Source organism: Delphinus delphis, chromosome 7 (genome assembly GCF_949987515.2).
Source record: "Delphinus delphis chromosome 7, mDelDel1.2, whole genome shotgun sequence".
Classification (NCBI taxonomy): Eukaryota; Metazoa; Chordata; class Mammalia; order Artiodactyla; family Delphinidae; genus Delphinus; species Delphinus delphis.
The window spans coordinates 103,859,577-103,884,105 of record NC_082689.1 but is presented as its reverse complement, the minus strand read 5'-3'; the positions used below and the strand labels follow the sequence as shown (position 1 = coordinate 103,884,105).

General features: G+C 49.3%; 1 protein-coding gene across 1 annotated transcript in view; it reads left to right on the top strand.

The window, feature by feature from the left end:
• CLASP1 (cytoplasmic linker associated protein 1) overlaps window positions 1–24,121 on the top strand; it is a 267,853-nt gene extending 243,732 nt beyond the window's left edge. The window contains exons 38-40 of the mRNA XM_060016946.1: window positions 6,133–6,339; window positions 7,617–7,733; window positions 21,299–24,121. Of these exons, the coding sequence (XP_059872929.1) occupies window positions 6,133–6,339; window positions 7,617–7,733; window positions 21,299–21,385 (411 nt within the window). The 3' untranslated portion in view covers window positions 21,386–24,121. The remainder of the gene's footprint in view (window positions 1–6,132; window positions 6,340–7,616; window positions 7,734–21,298) is intronic.
• Window positions 24,122–24,529: the final 408 nt, after the last annotated feature.

Sequence of the window (24,529 nt, the reverse complement as noted above, 5' to 3'; positions counted from 1 at the left end):
CTATACTTGATACTTTTTGCTGACCTCGGCCACGTTAATGAATATTCCATTACATTTTCCTGTTAAAAAGAGGAAAATATCAGCTTCGTTTTATGTCACTCCAGGAGGTCACCAGACATTTCTTGCCCCACAGCAGCCTTGGTGTTTAAGGCATCAGAATCCAGCCTCAGGCGGTTTGGCTTGTTTGGAAAGTTTGAGTCTCAGGTAAATATGAAACAACCACTGTTACGTCTCCCGGGGTTTTATTTTGAAATCATTTCTAATTAGTTTTATGATTGCAAGGAATTAAAAAAGCAAAGCCAGACTAAATTTATTTTTACAATAGAACTTTTCGGGGACCTCTTGGCAAATATCACAGCCTGAGCAAAGCAGCAGCGTGTCAGAGAGAAAGCACTTTAGCGAGCTGACGTTGTGCTTCAAATACCAATTAGAATCACTCTCTGACCATGGCTCACCCAGGCCCCCCGCATCTGGAGTGGCCCTGAGAAGCCACGCGGGGCAGCGGCCGTGTGTCAGTGGGTTCTGAAGAACAGTGCATTGTGTGAGCGTGGAAAGGTTATTTCACCTCCCTGGACCTTGGGTTTCTAATCTGTTAGCCCAGGGAGTGGACTGCATGCTTATCTGTGTGTCGTCCGGCCTCAGGATAATGGAGGAGGCTGCTGAGTAACAAACCTCAACCTTTCTAGATTCTAAGTCTCCAGTCTTCTTTGGGCCCAGTCTTGGGATATAGCCAGAGGCCCTATTTCCTTTGTAACCTTCAGCCTTTTAACAAAAAGACAAAACCAGAGACCTGTATAGTCGTTTAAAAGGTCAAAGTTGCTGAGCCAGACCGTCTGACACTCGTAGCACAAACTGGTAAATGTCCCATTAGTGCGCGGGTCGCAGGGCGGTGCTCAGACCTAAAGGAACTTACACGGCTTAGGTGATGTTAGAGCAGAGGAATCCACGTGGGGTCCATAGAGAAGTGTGCTGGGAGTCTGGGGCAGTTCGAGAGGATGCTGGCGGTGAGCCAAGCAGCGAGGCCCAGGGCCGTGGGCCGGGAGGACACAGCTGGGCTGGACCGTCTGGACCCACCCCGCCACAAGTGGAGGTCCCATCGCCCACCCTGCCGGGTGGTTGGGACATGCCAAGCATGGTGTCCAGTCCTGAGTGGTGGCGGCCGCTGCCTCACGGTTACTCAGGGTGAGGGGACACGGCCCCTCCTCTCTGATGGGCCCAGCCTCCTAAGACCAGACGTGACACCTGCCCTTTAGCTCCCGTAGCCTCAGAGCGTCTTACTAAGAGAGGAAACCCTGTCTGCAGAAAGCAGTCGGGGGGCCCTTGTTTAATGTCAGAACCCTGGAGTCTGGAAACTTGGGTCCTCATCCTACTTTGGCCAGTCACGTGGCTGGGGACGGGACGCAGCTCTGGACGCCGGAAGTGCTGGCACCCGGGGTGACCTGGGACGCCCTGCGAGGCCTGCCCTGCAGGGCTGGCCTCAGAGTCGGGCGGCGAGGAGGCTAGCACTGTGAACACTGAAGACACTGTCTTTTATCCTCTTCCAGTGGAGAAATAGACCGGTTCTGAGAAGAATTGTGCCTGAGGTTTTTCAGTTTTACATAAAGCAGACATAACCGCATTTCTCAAACTATATCTCAGAACGCTATCGAAATTTGGGTGAATAAACTTTGGGCTGTGTCTCTGGGCTCCCGCGTCGGCTGAATCTCTCGGCATCTCCACTGGAGGGGCCGTCACACTCCCACACTTGAGGCCGGGAACACCAGGAGTTGATGGATTTGGGAGGCGCGGAAGGAGTTCTGTGCGCGGCCCACCTTCCGCCTCCCAGGCTCTTCCGAGGGGCCAGCCATCCGGGCGTCCGAGGCGTCCTCCAGGGTGGGGACACGGCCCCCTCCTGGGCGCCCACCCTGTGACTCCGTGGCATTGTCCCCCATCGGCCCTGATTCTATCCCTTGGGGTGGGACAGAATAAGTCTCCCACCTCGGAGCCTTTCCGCGTTCGAGACGGTGTTGCCCTGAATGCGCTGCTCCAGGGCGGGGGCTGTGATGGCCGTGTGGTCAGAGACCATCCGTGCAGGCTATACCGTCTGAAATTGTACGTGTGCGTTTTCCGGGAGAAAGTCCTCATCAGCGAGGTCTGGGAGATAAGGTTTCACGCTCCAAACTGATGTAAGCATTCTAGATTCGCATCCCCCGTCATTTTACTGATGAGGGAAACTGAGGCCCAGACAGTAGAAGAAACTCCTCCCACGTTCACCTCACTAGTTGATGGCAGAGCCAGGTCCCCGAACTTGGACCCTGAAGGTTGTTCCTTTCCTCCCCCGCCCCCCGTCCCGTGGTGCCAGGTCCGGCAGACAGGGGACTCGCATGCTGGGTTCAGGTCCCCGGTGGCGCCCGCCTGAGCTGGCAGCAGGCAGAGCAGTGCTGCCCACACCCCTGCCCCGCCCCACCAGAGACACAGCCGCCCCTCCACGGTGGGTGCACCACGCTGGTGGGCACACGCCGGGCACCTGGCCTGTCTGGTGAGGCCTCCCCGGCCTTCCCCAGAAGGTGGCGCCAGCCTCCCCCTTCGGGAGCCACAGTTCCTGAACACCTGCTGGCTGGCTGGCTGGCTTTTAGTCAGCCAGTTAGGCTGCCGCATCGGTGACAGAGCCCAGTCAAACCCTGTGAACTTAAAACACGCAGTCCAAATTTTGACAGGCTCTGTGCTCTCAAAGAAACCTTATCTTTAAGCAAACATTCATCAATATTCTGAGTAATGATCTCATTTTTTAAAAAGTTAGATAAGGAAATTATGCTTTTCCTAGCTAGACACTGTTATTTCACTAACTTTGAAAAAGCAGAATTCCTGTGTTCCCTACCAGACTGCAGCAAAGTCAGCAGAACTAGAACAGTCTTGGTCACTTGGGGTAGATGACAGCCCAGAAGGCTGCCTGATCCCCCTTGCTCTCATCAGCATCCCTGCCCCCCTGGAAAACATCTTTGCCGCCTCTGGCCACCTTGTCTGCTAGACAGTACTGTCCTCCTTCCTCTCCGCTGCCCGTGTTTACTTTTGCTCCCTGTTTGCTTACACTTATAATCTTTGCTTCTTATGTTACACAGAACACAGGGGCAAAACCTAAAGTTCACCCTGAATCAGGCAGCAGGCCAGCCGCTGGGAGCTTGGCATGTAGAGGGAAGTTGAGAACGCCGACCCGCCTTGCCAAAAACAGCATCTGTCTTGGGAAACTTGTTCTAACCTCAGTGAAAGAGGGGGCCTCAGACGGGCCTTCTTAAAGCGCAGCTTCTGGCATTTTCTTTTCAGGCATTTTCAGAAAACCTACATTTGATTAAATGCTTCCTGCAAGCGACGTCAAGAATTTGTGGAGTTTTATATGACAAAGTTCTCCTTGGGTTTGGGTTTCAGGTCAGCAGACCTGAGAAGGTCTGTTTCCCAGCAGCTCCCTGCAGGGTAACTCCTGTGACCTGGATGATAGCAGAGCGTGGGGAGGTTGGGGGGAGGAGGGGACCCCTCGTGTTAGAGTCTCGCTGTGAACCTGGCCATTTATTTCCCTGAGAGGCGCCGGGAGGTTTCTAGTTTGCTCCTCTCAAGACTTAAGTGGTGCTGCTGGGACTTGAACCCCAGTCTGTCTCCCAAGCCAGTGTCTTCCCGCCCACTGAGCTGGGCCCACCTCCTGGTGGTCTCCTGAATTCCCCTACATCAGTGTTTTCCAACTTGAATATTGTCTATGAAATCATCCAGTATTTCATTTCATTTTTTTTTTCCATGTTTAAAAACTAAGACCTCAGGTTTCGTCAGTTAGTTACTATCACTCAACTTTCTGACCAGTATGTCGTGACACCTGTAAACAGTGGTTTCTTACAGTAGAAGGGCATTGGTGTCCCACTGCGGGACCCGATTGGAGAAGGGACGGGCCCCCTCTTCCACCGTCTGCCTAGCCGTGTGTAACACGCCAGATGCCTGGCTCTGCCAGGTCCGCCGTGGACTGACCACACTCTCAGGGACATGCCTGAGCTCAGGAGGAAGCACAGCACTTCATCTAGTAATTGTTGCGTGATGGAGCCCTTCTAAGCAATATGCTGTCCCTCTCCAAACAAACTGATCGCTGAGCATTTAAATACACACACACACACACTGTGGGGAAATGAGTTGGACAGACACTGAGCACCTAGTGCATGATGATGGACACTGCTGGGCATGGGGACAGAAGGGTGGCCGACATGGGAGCTTGCCTTCAAGGAGCCCTTAGTCTAGTGGGGAGACGGTGTCAGCAGAGCAATGAAGTGCAGTGTTCAGGGTGCCCCGGGGGTTCCGTGGGGGTGAGGGGGACCTGCCCGGCCAGGTCACTAGCGCAAGTGAGCAACTTTCAGGAAGAGTGAAGGGAGCTGGCGGGGCCCCACAGCGGCTGGCAGGGTGCATCTTTGCCCAGTGTTCCCGCACAGGCCTCGTTTCCTTGCGTGCCTGGTCATCGGGGTGGCCCTTTGGAGTGAGTATTGGACCGGGCAGACCCCTGGGCGTAGGCCCTGGGCCTCTGGACCGAGCCCTGGAGCCTTGTGGGGCACCTCAGTGGCCCAGCCCCACTTCTCTGCTGTTCCTCCACCAAGGCCGAGCTCGGAGCCACACGGGCTCTGCAGCTACAGTCGTTGCTGTGTCATCTTTCTTAATCCAGATAGCTGTAAAAGTAGGTGTTTTGTTAATCCCCACTATGGAATTTTAAAAAATTGAGGCTCCTCTTGGTAGAGGAATGAACTGAGGTGCGTCTGCTGCGCTGCTCTCAAGAGGCTGAGCGTGTGTCTGTCTGACTCTGCCCTTCTCGGGGTGAGAGGTTAAAGGTCATGTAGGCACAGCAGACTCTCTGCTGTCAGGGGACCTGAGTGGGACAAACCGCAGTTCATAGGCGACGGAGTTGGCAGGAGAAACCTCACGATGGGCTTCCTTTAGTCTCATTTCCGTGTGTGTGTCTGTGTATGTCTGTGTGTATATGTGTGTGTGTCTGTATATATGTGTGTGTATGTGTGTGTATGTGTGTATGTATGTGTCTATATATGTGTGTACATATGTGTATATGTGTATGTGTGTGTCTTGTGTGTGTATGTTATGTGTGTATATCTGTGTGTATATGTGTGTGTCTGTATGTGTGTGTATGTGTCTGTGTATATGTGTGTGTCTGTGTGTGTATATATGTGTGTGTCTGTGTATGTGTGTATGCGTGTCTGTGTGTATATGTGTGCATGTGAGTGTGTGTGCATGTGAGTATGTGTGTGTATATGTGTGTATGTGTGTATATATGTGTGTGTGTCTGTGTGTATATGTGTGTCTGTGTGTCTGTATATGTGTGTGTGTATATATGTGTGTGTGTGTGTGTATATATATGTGTGTGTGTCTGGGTGGGTGTGTGTGTCTGTGTGTATATATATGTATGTGTATATGTGTGTGTATGATGTGTGTGTCTGTGTATATATGTGTATGTGTGTCTGAGTGTGTATATGTGTGTGTGTGTCTGTGTGTGTATATGTGTGTATGTGTATGTGTGTATATTTGTGTGTGTCTCTGTGTGTCTATATGTGTGTGTGTGTGTGTCTGTGTGTGTCTGTGTGTCTGTGTGTGTGTGTGTGTCTGTGTGTCTGCGTGTGTGTGTCTGTGTGGGGAGTGAGAGGCCCTGAGCATGACTGGTGACTAGTGACCGCTTGCTGGTGGGGCTGGAGCCTTAGGAGCCCCGTGGGCCACCAGAGAAGCCTCCTGCTTCCTGTCCCTCACCAGCCACCTCCTGTGCCCGCCCCACGTGGACCAGCCAGCCCTGACAGGCCCTGAGCTCAGCTCAGCTGCTGCCGCACGGGAGTGCGCAAACACACACGGCACAGATACAGCGGGGGGAGGGCAGTAGGGGAAGACGGCCCAGGCTGTCAGGTTTCTAAGGTCCTTAGGAGCCGGAGAGTAGGACACGGCTCTTCTGGAGTACGGCTGCCCCCTACGGCCAGCCCACCCGGCTGACGCTGTTGGAGCGAAAGCGCAGCCGGGCCGGGGCCGGGGACCGCCCAGCGCGGAGCGACGCGAGCCTGTCCCTGGGCCTGTGAACTCGGGCGGCAGTGCTGTCTGGCGTGGCTGGAGCTCACCCACGCGCGGGCCGTGTTTCAGGTGGTGAGGGCTGCCGAGGAGGCCGCCTCCACGCTGGCCAGCTCCATCCACCCGGAGCAGTGCATCAAAGTGCTGTGCCCCATCATCCAGACGGCCGACTACCCCATCAACCTGGCCGCCATCAAGATGCAGACCAAAGTCGTCGAGAGGATCGCCAAGGAGGCCTTGCTGCAGCTCCTCGCGGACATCATCCCGGGCCTGCTGCAGGTGGGCCCCCGAGGGGTGGGCGGGACAACCGGGTGGTGCAGCCCCTGCCTCTTCTGGCCCACCCTCTGCTGAACACACAGGAAGATCTTCCTGGCAGCCCAGGCCTGTGGCTCACAGAAGGAACTTTACTGTGAACATGTTTTGATCTTTCTTCATTGTTCCTTCCTTACTGCACGGCAGTGGGCCCAGCCCTGGGCAGGGTGGGCCGTGGAGCCCAGCATCAAACAGTGGTCCTGGCTCTCATCCGTCCAGCTAATATTAATTGAAAACCCTCGTTGAGCATGAGGCGTTGAATTAAGTAGACTCCGGAAGACGAGGTGTTTTCCACTGTTGGGACCCTACCTCACGGAGTCTCCAGCCCGCTCCAGGACCCGGTACAGCCGTACAGACAGCCGTGGGTGAGGGCGGGTGCCGTGTGCTGAGTTGCTGCCACGGGGGTTCAGGTAGGGGTTTCTGAGATCGGGGTGGGGGCTGACCTCTGGGTTGGGGTGTCAGAGAGAGATGGGCTCAGAGAAGAAGTGGTTTAGAGTTGGGCCCTAGGGAGAGATTTCAGTGGGGAAGGGTAGAGAGACATCAGCTTTACACTTAATAAATGCCGCTGTTTGCTGAGTGCTGGGCTCAGAAATTTAAACACATACAGCCGGGCACTGGCTTATTCCAGGCAGAGGGAAAGACACAAAGGCGGAAAGGTCCAGAGGGCTGTTCGGAGGAGAGCAGACAGTCCCACCTGGGTGTGGGGCGGGGGGAGGCCCACAGGCAGGTTGTGGTCCAGCTGGAGAAGGATGCGGAGGTCTGGCTGCGGGCGAATGTTCCCCGCAGTCCGTGGACAGTGGAGTTTTGCCCACAGGAGTGAGCGACGTGGTTCTCATTTCTTGAAAGGGGTTTGCACGTGTGAGGTTTGCTTTACCATGGCGAGAAATAGGAAAGAAGCCAGGTATTTTTCCCCTTAATTTCCTTTTCTCATTCTGTTCTCTCGTGACGTCTCTTGGCTGGTGCTGCCTGGCAGCTCGTGATACAGCATCTATCTGTGTGGAGGAGACCAACTCGCCGGCCTCCAGCCTCCCACCCCGGAAGCAGCTCACTCTTTGGCACTCTTACATGTGGCCTCTCCAGAACGAGAGCTCTCGGGGTTCACAGGCAGAGCTCAGGTGTATCCAGGCCGCTCCTGACAAGGTCGAGGTTGAACCGAGAGGGCATTTGTGGAAACGTTGATGAAATATTGACAGTCAGGCAAAGCTTTGATCTCGTTTCCTTTCTGTGTCCCTCTCTGACTACAGGGTTACGACAACACCGAGAGCAGCGTGCGTAAGGCCAGCGTGTTTTGCTTAGTGGCGATTTATTCCGTAATCGGAGAAGAGTTGAAACCTCACCTGGCACAGCTCACAGGCAGCAAGGTGTGTATAGCGTTACACGGGTGGGTCGTACACCTGGGCCTGCTGGCGCATCGCAGACTTGCTGCCCTGCAGCTCTGGGCTCCGCACGGGCTTCCTCAGCACGTGCGTTCTAGCTGGGCCTTAATTCTCCAGAGGCATTTCTCTAAAGACGAAGTGACCAGCCGTTGAGTGAAGTCATTAAGGTACAACGTGGTCTGTCGTCGCTCCAGTTTTTGAAACGATAGCTTTGAACTTCTAGTTTATCCCAAAAAGGAAGATGACTTTCTTTAGAAACCAGCTTGTTTTCTTCCCCCGAAACACTAAGGACGTTTACCTGCTGACTTCACACAAGGCTGGGGGGCTCCAGGTCCCTGTGGGGTGAGGACGGTGACCCTGCACGTGACCCGCCCGGGGGCCCACAGTGATCTCACTCTGGAAGCCGGGCTTTTTATTCCCTGGGCTGCCTCTCACCTTCTTTCTAGACTCAGGGCCAGAAAATGGGACAAAAGGACAATGGGCTCATGGAAGGTGACGGGGGCTGGAGTGCTTGTTGGTTGAAAAACAAACTCACATCTGATGAACTGCCAGGGGAGAGCAGGTGGCCACCCTCGAGCTCTGGCTGGAGAGGCCAGGGCCTGGGCCGCGGGGCAGACGTGTCACCGTGAAGTTACAGAGGCCCTGGGCAGGGGTGCAGATCCACAAGCGCGAAGCCTGCAGCGCCTGGCCTTCCTCCTTAGAAAGGAAGGGAGCAGAGGTGACGCTTGTGGCTTTCCAGTAGGGCTGTTCCTTTGACACGGTTGGCGAGCATCACCACTCACAGCGTTCTGGCTCTGCTGCCTTCGCCCGAGCAGGGCTCGCACCCTCAGCACTGCCCACACCTCGGGCCACTTCCTGGTGGAGGTGCCACCCCTGGGGTCCCAGGAGCGCACCCCACCCTCAGTTGATGTCCCCACACCTGGCCAGGTGTCCTCTCGGGGCAGAATCAGCCCTGGTGGAGAACGACTGGTCCAGAAGGAGACACTTGACTCTTCCCGCAGACAGAAACCAGCAGCGGGGCTGGCAGGTGTGGAGGCCGCTTCCCCTGATTCCACTTCCCGAGGTCCCCGTCCAGCCCTCCTGGCCACGGCTTGCAGGACCCTGAGCCGAGAGTGCCGAGCAGTGCGCTGGGCCGGGAGCCCCCCTCCCTCTGTGGCCGTCGTCGGGGGCCGTGGATGGTCCCTGGCAGCGGTGGGGACGGCACAGACAGTCTTCACAAAAGGAATTAGATTCGTAAAATGGGAAATTCACCCAAAAGTAATATTAGCCAGACCTCGGTTTTCTGGTACTTTCTACTCTCGTGAGTAAGGGAGCTGCCCTGCCATCTCATGTGCCCCCTCCAGCAAGGGGCTGAGGAAACGCAGGTGCCTTCTCGTCCCTGTCCTGGGGTTGACCTGCTGCGCCTTGCAGCGTGGTCTCGGGTCTGGAGCCAAGTCCTCATTGGAGCCAGTATTCCCATCTCCCCGCTGATGATGTCAGTCGGCTCGGAGGGCTTGGGGAGGCTGGCCGCACACCTGTCCACTGGGGCAGCGCAGAGCTTCCGGCCGTTACAGTTTTTATAGGTGAGAACTCCGGTGTGTTAACGTGAACCTGGTAGACTCCAGCGCACATCTCCTAAAACAAACACCCTCCCACCCAGCTCCCCAAAATGGGTAGCTGACAGCACATGGTGCTAAGTTAGAAACAGAGAATCAAGCCATGGCTTCCAGTTTCTGTGTGTCACCAAGCCTATCAGACTCTCCTTCCACTACTTAAATGAAGTTAATAAATGACATCAGGTTCTGCAGAGAAAGGCTGGTGCAAGGAACCTGTGAGGTGCCTTTGAGAAGTGTCCCGTTGCCATGGCAGCAGTACTGGCTTTAGGATCAGAAAACCTGTCCCCCGCTGACTAGCTGTATGACTTTGAGCAACCTTTCCTTTCTGCTCGCGCGCTCTCTCTCTCTCTCTCTCTCTCTCTCCCCCCCTCTCTCCCTCTCCCTCTCCCTCTCCCTCTCCCTCTCCCTCTCCCTCTCCCTCTCTCTTTCTCTCTCTGTAGAATACAGTAACATAAAATTTACTGTCTTAACCATTTGTAAGTGTACAGTTCACAGACACTAAGTACATTCATATTATGCATATTCATCACCACCATCCATCTCCTGAGCTCTTTGCACCTTGGAAAACTGAAATCCGTAATATTCCCCCTCCCCCCTGGCCCCTGGCAACCACCATTCTACTTTCTGTCTCTGTGAGTGTAAAATACTCATAAGTGGAATCATACAGTATTTGTCTATTCGTGACTGGCTTATTTCACTGAGCATAATGTTCTCTAGGTTCACCCATGTTGTAGCAGGTGTCAGAATTTCCTACTTATTTATTTATTTTTGGCTGCGTTGGGTCTTCATTGCTGCACGTGGGCTTTCTCTAGTTGAGGCGAGCGGGGTCTAGTCTTGGCTGTGGTGCGTGGGCTTCTCATTGCGGTGGCTTCTCTTGTTGTGGAGTGCAGGCTCCAGGCACACAGGCTTCAGTAGTTGTGGCACGCGGGCTCAGTAGTTGTGGCTCACGGGCTTAGTTGCTCTGCGGCATGTGGGATCTTCCTGGACCAGGGCTCAAACCCATGTCCCCTGCATTGGCAGGAGGGTTCTTAACCACTGTGCCACCAGGGAAGCCCCTTCCCTTCTTTTTAAGGCTGAATAACAGTTCATTGAATGTACATGCAGCATTTTGCTTATCCATTTCTTGGTAATGGCCTTGTGGGCTGTTTCCACTTGTTGGCTATTACGAGTAATGCTGCTATGAACATGGTGGTACAGATACCTCTCTGAGACCCCACTTTCAATTCTCTTGGGTATATATCCAGGAGTGGAGTTGCAGGATCATATGATAACTGCCAAACTGTTTGCCACAGCAGCTGCATCATTTCACATTCCCACCACCAACGCACAAGGGTTTCAGTTTCTCCACATCCTCGCCGGCACTTGTTATTTTCTCTTCTTTTTTGATAATAGCCATCCTCATGGGTGATGTGAGGCGATATCTCAGTGTAGTTTTGATTTGCATCTCCCTAATGACTGGTAATGTTGAGCATCTTTTCATATGCTTGTTGGCCAGTTGTATATCTTCTTCAGTGAAATGTCTATTCAGGTCCTTTGCCCATGTTTGAATTATGTTGTTGGTTTTTTTGTTATTGTTGAGTTATAGAAGTTCTCTCTATATTCTGGATATTAATCCCTTGACCTTTGATGCACAAAATGTTTTAGTTTTCGTGAAATCCAATTTGTCTGTTATTTTTTTGCCTGTGCTTTTGGTGTCATATTCAATAACCGTTTCCAAACCCAGTGTTGTGAAGCTTTTGCCCTGTGTTTTCTTCTAACAATTTAAAAATTTTAGCTTTTAATGTAAGTCTCTGATCCATTTTGAGTTAATTTTTCTGTATGGTGTTAGGTAAGGGTCCAACTTCATTCTTTTGTGTGTGGATATTGTTTTTCCAATACCATTTGTTGAAATTCTCTGTTTCTTCAGAGAACCTCATTGGAATTTTGATAGGGGTTTCATTGAATCTATAGACAGCTTTGGGTAGTATTGACATCCTAACAGTATTGACTTCCAATCCATGAACACAGGATGTCTTTTTTTTTTTTTAACCTCCATACTGTGATGAGTTGTTGTTTGTTTTCAGTTTTTTATACTTTTTTTTTCTTTTTGCGGTATGTGGGCCTCTCACTGTTGTGGCCTCTCCCGTTGCGGAGCACAGGCTCCGGACACGCGGGCTCAACGGCCATGGCTCACAGGCTTAGCCGCTCCACGGCATGTGGGATCTTCCCGGACTGGGGCACAAACCCATGTCCCCTGCATCGGCAGGCGGACTCTCAACCACTGCGCCACCAGGGAAGCCCTGTTTTTAGTTTTTTAAATTGAGATATAATAAACATGAAATTACATTAGTTTCAGGTGTACAATGTAATGTTTGATATTTATTTATATTGCAAAATGATCACCACGGTAAGTCTAGGTAACATTTGTCATCACACACAGCTACACAATTTATTTCTTGTGATGAGAAATTTTAAGATCTACTCTGTTAGTGACCTTCAAATATACAATACAGTATTATTTACTATAGTTACCCATGTTGTACACCACATGGGATGTCTTTTTATTTGTGTTTTTAATTCCTTTCAGTAACATTTTGTAGTTTTATTGTGCAATTCTTTCACTTCCTTGGTTAAGTTAATTCCTAAGTATTTTATTCTTTTTGATGCTATTGTAAACGTAGTTGTTTTCTTAACTTTTCGGATTTTTCATTTTTTAAAAAAAATATTTATTTATTTATTGGCTGTGTTGGGTCTTCGTTGCTGCACGCGGGCTTTCTCTAGTTGCAGCAAGCAGGGGTAACTCTTCGTTGCGGGTGCGTGGGCTTCTCATTGCAGTGCCTTCACTTGTTGCGGAGCACGGGCTCTAGAGCACTGGCTCAGTAGTTGTGGCACACGGGCTTACTTGCTTCGCGGCATGTGGGATCTTCCCAGACCAGGGATCGAACCCATGTCCCCTGCATTGGCAGGTGGATTCTTAACCACTGCACCACCAGGGAAGCCCGGATTTTTCATTTTTAGTGTATAGAAATGCAGTTGAATTTTGCTCAGGGATTTTGTATTCTGCTACTTTGCTGAATTCTTTTATTAGTCTTAATGTTTTTTTGTAGAATCTTTAGGATTTCATACCTGTGAGATCACAGTTGTCCCTTGGTATCCACTGGGATTGCCATAGATAACAAACTGTGCAGATGCTCAAGTCCCGTACCTGTGGTTGCACTTCTGTGTAGCCAACTGACCGCAGATGGTGTAGTGCTGTGTGTGTTGAAAAAAATCCCTGTATAAGTGGACCTGCACAGTTCAAACCTGTGTTGCTCAAGGGTAAACTGTATATCATCTATGAACAAAGATAATCTTGCTTCTTCCTTTCCATTGTGGATGCTTTTTGTTTTTCTTTTCCTGCCTAATTGCTCTGGCTGGAACTTACAGTACTATATTAATAGAAATGGTGAAAGTAGGCATCCTTGTTCCTCATCTTAAAGGAAAAGTTTTCAGTCTCTTACTGTCGAGCATAATGTTCATAGTGTGCTTTTCATATCTAGCTTTTGATACATTGAGATACAGGCAGCCTCGGAGAGAGTGCAGATTCGGGTCCAGATCGCCGCAGTAAAGCGAATATTGCAATGAAACAAGTCACACAAATTTTTTGGTTTCCCGGTACGTATAAAAGTTATGTCTTTACTATACTGTAGTCTATTAAGTGTGCAATAGCATTCTGTCTAAAAAAAGTCAGTATACCTACCTTAATTAAAAAAAAAGTTATTGCTAAATAATGCTAGCCATCATCTGAGCCTTCAGCGATTCATAATCTTTTTGCTGGTGGAGGGTCTGGCCTCAGTGTTGATGCTGCTGACTGATCAGGGCAGTGGCTGCTGAAGGTGAAGGTGGCCGCAGCAGTTTCCTAAAATAAGACAACGGTGAAGTTTGCTGAATCGATCGACTCTTCACAATTTCTCTGTTGCAGCAATGCTGTTTGATAGCATTTTACCCACAGTAGAATCTCTTTCAAAATCGGAGTCAGTCCTCTCGAACCTGCCACTGCTTTATCAAGTAAGTCTGTGTAATAATCTAAATCCTTGGTTGTCATTTCGCCAGTCTTCACAGCATCTTCACCAGGAGTCGATTCCATCTCAAGAAACCACTTTCACATGAGATCCCCCTAAGCTCCGGATTTGTATCTCTGGATTTGGGTTAGTGGAGAAAAAATTAAGAAATCATGCAACTGAACTAGATCTCACTAGTTGGTGATGCTCCAGAGGAAAGTCAGTGTCAGCATGGGGAAAAGTGAAATTCAATATCCCAGCTCCTAATGCTCTGATCTCCTACAGCAGAATTCAAATTTTACCCTCAGCTCTACAAGCTCAGTTGCCACTCTCCTTTAATGGAAACTTAAGTGCACACTGAGGGCAGGATTTGGCTCAAAGACTTTCTACACTGCACTAAACATTCCTGTTGTTAAAAGCACCTTTACACATATATGCCGTTACAAACTAAGACTGAATTTCTGGACAAGATGTAAAATGCAGACTTTGGAGATAAGTGCAGAACAGTTTAAAGTATTTCACCAGCTCCTCTACCAAAAACAAACAAACAGACAAACAAAACCTTTGCCTCTTCCAGAGTCAGGCAACTTCCCCAAAGTCATCAGGCAGCCAGAATTTCCCAAGGATTCTGAAGGTACAATTCCCTGTTTCTTGGATTTCATGACACCCTCCCCATTCCTTTAGAGAGGTATTTCATGGTTTGTATTTCTTTTTTTAAAAACTCATTAAAATTAATTTTGCTTTGAAGGAAAAAAAAAAAGAAACCCTTTCTTTGCTCATCTGTAAGAAGCAACTCCACATGCACTAATGTTTTATCATGAGATTTTATCAGTTCAGTCCCATCTTCAGGCTCCACTTATAATTCTAGTTCTCCTGCTGTTTCCACCACATCTGCAGTTCCTGCCCTGAAGTCTTGAACCCCTCAAAGGTGTCCAGGAGGGTTGGAATCAACTTCTTCCAGACTCCTGTTGATGTTGGTATTTTGGCCTGTTCCTGTGAATCAGACATGTTCTTCATGGCACCTAGGATGCTGAATCCTTTCCAGAAGGTTTACAGTTGACTTTGCCCAGATCCATCAGAGGAAGCACTATGGCAGTCAGTGATCGCCTTACAAAATGTATTTCTTAAATAATAAGACTTGAAAGTCAGAGTTATCCTTGATCTGCGGGCTGCTGAATGGGTGTTGTGTTAGTAGGCATGAAAACAACATTAATCTTGTTGTACATCTTCATCAGAGCTCTTGGGTGACCAGACACCCTGTCAATAAACAGTAATATTTTGAAAGGAGTCTTTTTCTGAGCTGTAGGTCTCAACAGTGGGCTTAAAATACTCAATCATGTTGTAAACCTGTGCTGTCATGCAGGCTTTGTTGTTGCATTTGCAGAGCACAGGCAGAGTAGGTTGAGCATAATTCTTAAGAGCCCTGGGATTTTCAGAATGGCAAATGAACTTAAAGTCACCAGCTGCATTAGCTCCTGACGAGAGTCAGTCTGTCCTTTGAAGCTTTGAAGCCAGGCATTGGCTTCTCCTTTCTGGCTCTGAAAGTCCTAGATAGCATCTTCTTCCATTATAAGGCTGTCTTGCCTACATTGAAAATCTGCTGTTTAGTGTAGCCACCTTCATGAACTACCTTAGCTAGATCCTCTGGATGGCCTGCTGCAGCTTCTACATCAGCACTTGCTGCTTCACCTGGCACTTTTATGTTATGCAGGCAGCTTCTTCCCTTAAACCTCATGAACCAACCTCTGCCAGCATCAGACTTCTTTCCTGCAGCTTCCTCATCTCTCTCAGCCTTCCTAGAATGGAAGAGAGTTAGGCCCTTGGTCTGTAACAGGTTTGGGCTTAAGGGAATGTTGTGGCTGGTATGATCTTCTGTACAGACCACTAAAACTTCCTCCATATCAGCAGTAAGGCTATTTTCCTTTCTTATCATTCGTGTATTCACTGGAGCAGCACTTCCAGTTTCTTTCAAGAACTTTTCCTTTGCATTCACAGCTTGGCTAACTGTGGCACGAGAGGGCTAGCTCTTGGCCTGTCTCAGCTTTCAATATGCCTTCCTCACTACGCTTAATCATTTCTAGCTTTTGATTTAAAGTGACAGAAGTGCAGCTCTTTCACTTGAACACTTCAGGCCACTGTAGGGTTATTAATTGGCCTAATTTCAATATTGTTGTGTCTCAGGGCCTAGGGAGGTGCAAGTACAGGGAGAGAGACCCGGGAATGGTGGGTCTCTCGCGCAGTCAGAACACACACATCTGTGGGTGACATTTGCTGTCTTTACATATGGGCGTGGTTCGTGCCACCCCAAACAACTATAGTCGTAACATAAAAGACCACTGACCACAAATCACCATAAGAAGTGTAATAGTAATGAAAAAGTCTGAAATAATTGTGAGAATTGCCAAAATGGGACAGTGACATGAAGGGAGCCATGCTGTTGGAAAATGGCCCTCATGGACTTGATCGATGCAGGGTGTTCACAAACCTTCAATTTGGGGAAAAAAACACAGTATCTGTGAAGTATATTAAAGTGAAGCACAATAAAACAAAGTATGCCTATACTTTTCTTCTATTCCTAGTTTATTTTGTATTTTTATCATGAAAAGATACTGAATTTTGCCAAATACTTTTTCTGTATCAATTGAGATGATCCTTTGGTTTTTGTTTGTTTGTTTTTTAATATTTATTTATTGATTGATTGATTTTTGGCTACATTGGGTCTTCGTTGCTGCGCGCGGGCTTTTCTCTAGTTGCAGCGAGTGGGGGCTACTCTTCATTGCGGTGCACGGGCTTCTCATTGTGGTGGCTTCTCGTTGTGGAGCACGGGCTCTAGGCACGCGGGCTTCAGCAGTCGTGACACACAGGCCCAGTAGTTGTGGCTCGCAGGCTCTAGAGCACAGGCTTCATAGTTATGGCGCATGGCCTTAGTTGCTCCGAGGCATGTGGGATCTTCCCCGACCAGGGCTCAAACCCATGTCCCCTGCATTGGCAGGTGGATTCTTAACCACTGCGCCACCAGGGAAGTCCCTGGGGTTTTTTTGTTTGTTTGTTTTTTCCTTCATTCTGTTAATGTGGTGTATTATATTTAAAACAAACATTCTGTTAATGTGGTGTATTTATCAATTTTTGTATGTTGAACCATCCTTGCATTTCAGGAATAAATCCCACTTGGTCATGGTATTAAAGCCTCTTAATGTGCTGTTGAATCTGGTTTGCCAGTCTTTTCTTGAGGATTTTTTGCATCAATGTTCATAAGGGCTATGGATCTGTAGTTTTCTTGTTATGTCTTCAACTGGCTTAGATATCAGGAGAATGGTGACCTCATAGCATGAATTCAGAAGTGTTCCTTCCTCTTCAGTTTTCTAGAAAAAATTGAGAAGGATTGTGTTAGTTCTCTAAATGTTGGTAGAATTCACCAATGAAGCCACCTGGTCAGGGGCTTTTCTTTGTCAGAATTTTGATTACTGATTCAATCTCTTTACTAGTTATGGGTCTGTTCAGGTTTCTCTTTTCTTCTTGATAGGTTTTGTGTTTCTAGGAGTTTGTCCATTTCATCTAAGTTACCTAATTTGTTGGTGTACAGTTACTAATAGTATTCTCATGATCTTTTTGATTTCTGTAGAGTCAGTCATAATGTCCCCACGTTTGTTTCTGATTTTAACAATTTGAGTCTTCTCTCTTTTTTTGTTAGTTAACTTAGCTAAAGCTTTGTCAATTTTGTTGATTCTTTTTCAAAGAACCAAGTTTTGGTTTTGTTACCTCTATTTTTTGTTTCATTTATCTCTGCTCTAATCTTTAGTATCTTCTTTCTGCTAGCTTGGGGTTTAATTTATTATTCTTTTTCTAGTTCCTTAAGATATATAAAGTTAGGTTGTTGATACAAATCTTCCTTCTTTTTTATATAGCTATGAATTTCTCTCTTTACACTGCTTTTGCTGCATCCCATAAGTTTTGGTATGTTGTTTTCGTCTGTCTCAAGGTATTTTCCTATTTCCTTTGTGATTTCTTCTTTAACCCAATGGTTGTTTAAGAGTGTGCTGTTCAATTTCCACAGATTTGTGAATTTTTCAGTTTTCTTTCTGTTACTGATTTCTGAGTTCCTCTGTTTTGGTCAGAAAAGGTACTTTGTATCATATTTATCTTTTAAAATGTATCGAGGTTTAATCTGTGGCCTAACATATGGTCTATCTTGGGAAGGTCTCATGTGCACTTGAGAAGAATGTCTATTCTTGTGTAGAATGTTTTGCATATGTCTTTTAGATCTAGTTGATTTATTGTGTTGTTCAAGTCCTCTAGAGTGGAATATTGAAGTCTCCCAACTATTACTATAAAACTGTTTCTCCCTTCCATGCTGTCAGTTTTTGCTTCATATATTTTGATGGCATGTTCTTAGATGTGTAATCATAAATATTAAATTTTCTTGCTGTATTGCTCTTTTATTAATATGTAATGTCCATCTGTTTCTTGTAACCTTTTTTGATTTAAACTCTATTTTGTCTGATATTAGTGTAGCTACCCCATACTCTTGGTTACTGTTTGCATGGAATATCCTTTTCCATTCTTTCACTTTCAACCTATTTGTGTCTTTGGATCGAAAGTGAGTCTCTAGTAGACAACATATAGTTGAATCATGGTTTTCTTTTTATCCATTTTGCCAATCTTTGTCTTTTGATTGGAGAATTTAACTCATTCACATTTAAAGCAATTACTGATAAGGAAGAGATTTCTGTCATCGTGGTATTTGTTTTCTATGTGCCTTATAGCTTTTTTGTCCCTCATTTTCTACACTACTCTTTTGTGTTTGTTTGCTTTTTGTACTGAAAGGTTTTTTCCCTTCTCATTTCCTTTTGTGTATATTCTATACCTGTTTTCTTTGTGGATTACATTTGACATCCTAAAGTTATAATCCTCTAATTTGAATTTATACCAGCTCATTGAGCAAGCTTTCTGAACCCTGGCCTTTTCATTTGTAAAATAGGAGAACCTGTTCTGCCTACCTCAAAGGATTGTTTTGAGGCCCAAATGTGATAATCAGTGTAAAGCTTGTAAACCATTGGACATATACACATCGTTCACTCTATTACCGTCATCTTTTCCTTGTACTTGCAATTATGTTCTAGACTTGACTAGGTAGATACAATAGGGGTTCTGAGTTGTAAATAACTATTAGCAATGTTTAGCAGCTCATTTTTAACCAGGCTTTCATAGAAATATAACTATCCTGCTTTCTAGATCACTTTTTTCTTCTTTAAAAACTCTAGTGGGGAAAAAAAAAAAAAAAACCTCTAGTGGGAAGCAGCAGCATAGCACAGGGAGATCAGCTCGGTGCTTTGCAATGACCTAGAGGGGTGGGATTGGGGAGGGTGGGAGGGAGGCTCAGGAGGGAGGAGATATGGGGACATATGTATGCATATGGCTGATTCACTTTGGTGTACAGCAGAAACTAACATAGCGTTGTAAAGCAATTATACTCTAATAAGATGTATTTAAAAAAAAAAACCACCTCTGATTCAACAAGTACATGTTAGGAACCTGCTGTCTTCAGCACACTATGCTAAGGCACATGGGAAGAGCAAGAACTCGTCCTGCCCTGACAGGACTGACACATGAAGAAACTTGTACAGCTGCCCAGGAGTGACCAGTGGACATGGTGGGACGGGCTCTGATTGCTGGGTCAGGGGCCTGGAGGAAGTGGGACCAGATTGGGCTGGGCTTGGCAGGCTTGGGGAGCTGCACAGGGAGGGAAGGAGTGGACTGCAGGGAGGAACAGTGTGAACAGCTCAGGTAGGAGTAGGAGTGGGGTGCTCAGAGGACACGTTCTCCGAGCAGGGAGCTGCAGGAAGCACCTTGCAAGTGTCACTGCTCTGCATTTTGCAGATGGGAAAGTCGAGGCTCAAGAAACGTTTGCCTGAGGTCGCAGAACTAGTTAGTGTTGGAGTTGGTGCTAGAATTCTGCTGGACCTGTTGAGCCTCAGGCCAGTGCTCTGTTGAATGTACCACGGCTTCCCTTGCACCTGGTTGGCCCTGGCCGTATCCTCCTGAGCCTTAGAGCATTAGGAACCTTGTGTAAAATGATGGCACTTGGGGTTTTGTTTTTCTTTTTAATAAATATATTTTAGTTTTGGCTGCATTGGGTCTTCGTGGTTGCACACGGGCTTCTCATTGTGGTGGCTTCTCTTGTTGCAGAGCGCGGGCTCTAGGCGCGTGGGCTTCGGTAGCTGTGCGCGATCTCAGTAGTTGTGGCGCATGGGCTCAGTTGCTCCGGGGCATGTGGGATCTTCCCGGGCCAGGGCTCGAACCCGTGCCCCTGCATTGGCAGGCGGATTCTTAACCGCTGCGCCACCAGGGAGGTCCAATGATGGCACTTTGATCACCACACTGACTGTTCTATTGAAAGGTTTCAGATTTTGAAAGGTGTGGGATGAAAACAGACTGGGATACGTAGCGTGAATTCCCGACACACTCCCTGCAGCTGAAAAGAGTAAGAGGCATTACAAGTCCTGATCTGGGGGGGGAACCCCCGGTGGGCTGCTGCGTGAAGACGCTCGGGCAGAGCCCTCCCGCCAGCTGCACGTCCCAGGCTCCACAGCCATGTGACTGAGCGCGCCTTGCTGGGGGGTCAGGGAGACACTGCCTCGCGGGGGCTCTGCTGGTTGCTGGTCCTGTTCCCACCCATCATCCGAGGGCCCTGCTTTCTCCTGTGCCACACGCTCCACTCGGAGCGTCTCTTCGTGGGTTCCCCGGGGACCAGCCGCTCCTCCCTAGGCAGCCTTATACTTGGCCTCACAGCCTGTTCAGAGACAGCAGCTAAAGAGCTGTGGAAGAGCTGTGGATAGTAAATATTCCCTTAATCTTACCAGTTGTGTGTTGCGTAGATTTTTATGGGCACTCTGCTTCTACAAATACCTGTTTCTTTTAATTTTTATATGATCAGGCACACTATCAACATATGAAGTTAGCGGCATTCGGCAAATATTTAAGAACCTACCGTGTTACATGATGCTTTAGGTATTTTGAGAGTCCAAGGGGCTTGAGTTAGAACTAAATGAGATGTCAGGCTTGGAAGCCCTTTCGCTGTCAAGCACTGTGCCTGACTGAGGGCACGTTGTTTAGTGACGCAGCATCTGGCCTCAGGGAAGTTGAGTCTTGCTGGAAAGATCCAGCCCACTGCTCCCTGCAGCAGGAGGTGGCCTGTGCCGAGCCACAGTGGGCGGGGCTGGGGCCCGGGGTGCGGGAAGGCCATGGGGCACATGGGGGCGGCCTCGGATTCCACGCGCCTCGGGAGGTGTGCAACGGGGAAGAAGCAGCTTCTGCACACATGTGAGGGTTGAAAACGTGACCTCTGACCTTGGCTTGCTTCTTCATGCCGATGGAGTGTGGCTTGCACCCTCTCTTCCCGCTGGGTTGGGTGGAGCCAGTGGCTGCCTTGCCCCTGAAGTGTGTGGATCTGCAGCCCTGAGGCCCACCTCGTGGTCACATGTTTCCCTCTTTCCGTGATAACCCCTCGCGCCCCCTCCTCTAGTCTGACCTCCCAATCGCGGTGGCCCTGGCCCCGGGCAGATGGCTTGGACCAGTGGTGGGCACTCGGTAAATGTCTGTGCAGTGAATTTCTCCACTAAGGGACGTGCTGTTTTTTTGTTTTTTGGTGTGTTTTTTTTGCGGTACGTGGGCCTCTCACTGTTGTGGCCTCTCCCGCTGCGGAGCACAGGCTCCGGACGCGCAGGCTCAGCGGCCATGGCTCACGGGCCCAGCCGCTCCGCGGCATGTGGGATCTTCCCGGACCGGGGCACGAACCCGTGTTCCCTGCATCGGCAGGCGGACTCTCAACCACTGCACCACCAGGGAAGCCCGGACGTGCTGTTTTGTTGTCACCTGGGTTTTCTTTCCTGCTCTGATTTTTTCCTCCTGCTCACCCGTTTGTATCTTCTCCTTGCAGATGAAGCTGCTCAACTTATACATAAAGAGGGCGCAGACCACGAACAGCAACAGCAGCTCCTCATCCGACGTCTCCACGCATAGCTAATGCGGCGCCAGAGTCCCCGTGTAGCCCTGGAAGCAATCGGTGGTGCCTCTCAGAGAACTCCCCCTCCCCCCCATCGGCTGCCCAGTCAGTACCAGGAGGCCCGCAAATATTTATTACAATCAGTATTTTGATCCCTTCCAGCTTTTGTGTAGAATCATACTGGTATTGAATGTAAAGGAAGCAAGGCCTGCATTGCATCTTCCTACAAAACAAAACAAAAGGAGTAAGAAAAGAAGAGCCATACTTAAACCGTCTCATCCCGCCTGCTGAGGTCGTAAAACCGTGTGTGTGGGCTGCAGTTTTTAAAAATCGGAGCTCTCTAGCCGATACCTGGTAGAAAGCAGCATTTTCTCTTCAGTTAATAAGATTGGAGGAGGTTGGGTTAAGTTGTGTTTCTCTTTCATCTCGGCCTCCTTGGTTTTGGATGTGGCCTGTGTGGGGCAAAGCCCCACGCCTTCCACAACTGACACCATGAAAGGGTTTGTACGTCGTAAGTTGTGTTTCGAGACCTACTAAGAATATGAATCAAGTCTTGGCAAGAAGTGGGAGAAAAGCCTGAAGATGGTCTTTTAACGAACATGTAGTGATCGTGCTCACCGTCTCCGGACCGGAGGCTGACGCCCTGCGCGGTCTGCTTCCAGGACGGGCTCCTGCTGCGCTGAGCAACCCCACCGATGCCGCCCCTGCCCCAGAGCTGCCACTTGAGGGGCTTTTTAGAGATGAAATCCAAACACAAAAATCAAGGTAAATCGACAGCCTTGGTTAGCGTGTGCTTGAAATGGCCCTTCGTGCAGCGTCGAAGATACCGGAGAAGCTGCTCGTTTTACTGCCGAGATCCTGGGAAACACTATTTAACAGCGCTTCCCCCGTGACCCTGGCCCCTGGTGGTGCAGATTTAGGGCCCCCTCGCTTCCCTTCCCGAACCCGCGCCTGAGCGGCTCGATTCTAAGATGTTCTCGGTTAGTCTGGTAAATGGCAGCTCCACCATCTCAGTTTTGAATTCTCTGTTTAATTTGGGATTGAGATCAAAGAAAAATCTAGAGAGACCAGGTATCAGGATTTTTTTTTTTTTTTTTTTTGTAATTTTATGGACTGAAGTACTTCTTTGATCCTCTGCTGAGAGAATCATGGTTTTAAGGAAAAAGTAATTGTGGTGTGTGGCGGATCGCAGAAAAACAGAGTCTTCAGTGAGAAACTTACCCCTTTAAAATTTCTTCTTGAGGGTTGCACTGCTTCAGTGAAAGCAACTCCGGATCAGGACCCTGGTTAACAAAGTTTGGAGTAAAAGGCTTCAAGCCAAATGGAAGTTCTTAATGCGGTCAGGAAGGCGTCTGTCGTCTCTTAGATTCCACCGTAGCCCCTGTAAATGGAACTGACTTTTCCATATTGTTAATGAGGTGTTTGCTGCTCTGGCGTCCAGTCCCTGCAGCTGCCAGGCTGTGTGGCTCTCACCCCAGAGCTGCACAGCCCCGAACGTAGCTTGTTTTCATGCAGAATCGACTTCAGATACTTTATGCGGAAATAGGCACTGAAGACAGAGGTCCGGGAGCAGAGGCCGGGGCGCCTTCACTGCGTGCGTGTGCTAAGTGCGTGCGTGCACGTAGCGGGTATCCTGCACGTGCGTGAGGGGCCGCGCTGCTGCCGTTGAGGGAACGTCAGGGGCGCGTTTTACGTGGTCGAACGTTATTGGCTTCTTTTCGGCTCAGAACAGCCATTGCTGTTTGTTCTTACGTCACTCGCGGGGTCGCTTTCTTGCCCTCTACCATCGTCAGCGTCTGATGACTCCTCTGAAGCGGCACCTGTGTTCCGCCGGGTTATTTCCGAGTCCTTCCTGGCGAGCGCGTGTGGAAAGGCCTCTCTCCTTCAGCTCGTGGACGCCCAGGTGGCCGCAGCCCCGCCCGCAGTCGGGAAGGACCTTGAACGTGGCCGCGCGCGTCCTCCTGGCGCTCACAAAGGGCTAGCCTTCAACGTCACTTGCCCAGCCTTGATGTCCTGACCCAGCGGGGCCCGCCCACTCCCAACCGACAGCTGCAGCTGCCCTGCCTCGCCGCCTCCCTGCAGGCGTCGTGTTTGGATGAAACGGTAGAACACAGGCGAGCAGAGCACCCGAGACTCGGTCCGCCTCCCGCGTTGGCCTGACTGTCCAGGGCCCCGAAAAGCCCCAACGCCACCGCCGGGGCCAGATCGCCGGGCTCCCGCTTCCCCTCCCGCTGCTGAGGCCCCGGGGGAGGCGCGCGGCCTTCCTGGAGCCACTGCAGCCACGGGCCGCCCGCCACGGCCCCACTAGCTTCTCAGTCATGCAGCTGCACCTGACCTGTCTCCTGAATCTTTTTCTTGCCCTACCGCCCTTAATTTATCAAGCATAATATTACACGTTAAAGAACAGCAAATAAGAACTCTGTAGAATCCCACCAGGACTTTGCTAACCATGATATTTGGAGATGATGAAAATGCTCTGAAAAATGTCAGCCACCAAAATAGTTTTGTCGGCACTGTTAACACGCATGGTCCCCACGCCCCCAGGTTGGGTTTTTGGTTTTGGTTTTTGGTTTTTTTGGGCTTTTTCATGTTACATCCATATCTGTATTTATATCTTATTTGTTTCACTTTCAAGTGTATCATGGCAAATGTACAGATTTTTTGTTGTTGTTAATAATGTGCTAGGATTTGCTAAAAAAGAAAACAAGAAAAAAAAGTCCTTTTGAGTTTGCTCTAGAATAAATGAGACTTAATTCAGTTTCCGACGTCCGACTGGTTTTTTTTTTTTTTTTTTTTTGGTCACAGTGCTTGTAGGTAGCTTATCCCGTCTCTCTGACGTCAGAACGAGGCCACATTTCTGAAGGATCGAGGGGCTACATGGAGGAGCTCGTGAGGTCAGCAGGTCGGACTGCAGGGGGCCCAGGGCCCAGGGCCGGGATCAGGCGGGTGTCAGGATGGAACCTGGGGGAAGGGGAAGGGCCTGGCGAGCGGAGCCGTGGAGCTGGTCTGCAAAGAACCCGTGCACGGCCCCCAGGGGTGCTGGTCCGTCTCTTTGGAGCCTTACTTTTGCTTTCGGAACGATTTTGACTCTTACGTCGCGTTCCATGAGGCATCTCAGTATCCCTGACTGGTGACCTTGAGCCCCTTTCCCCCATGGCCCACCGC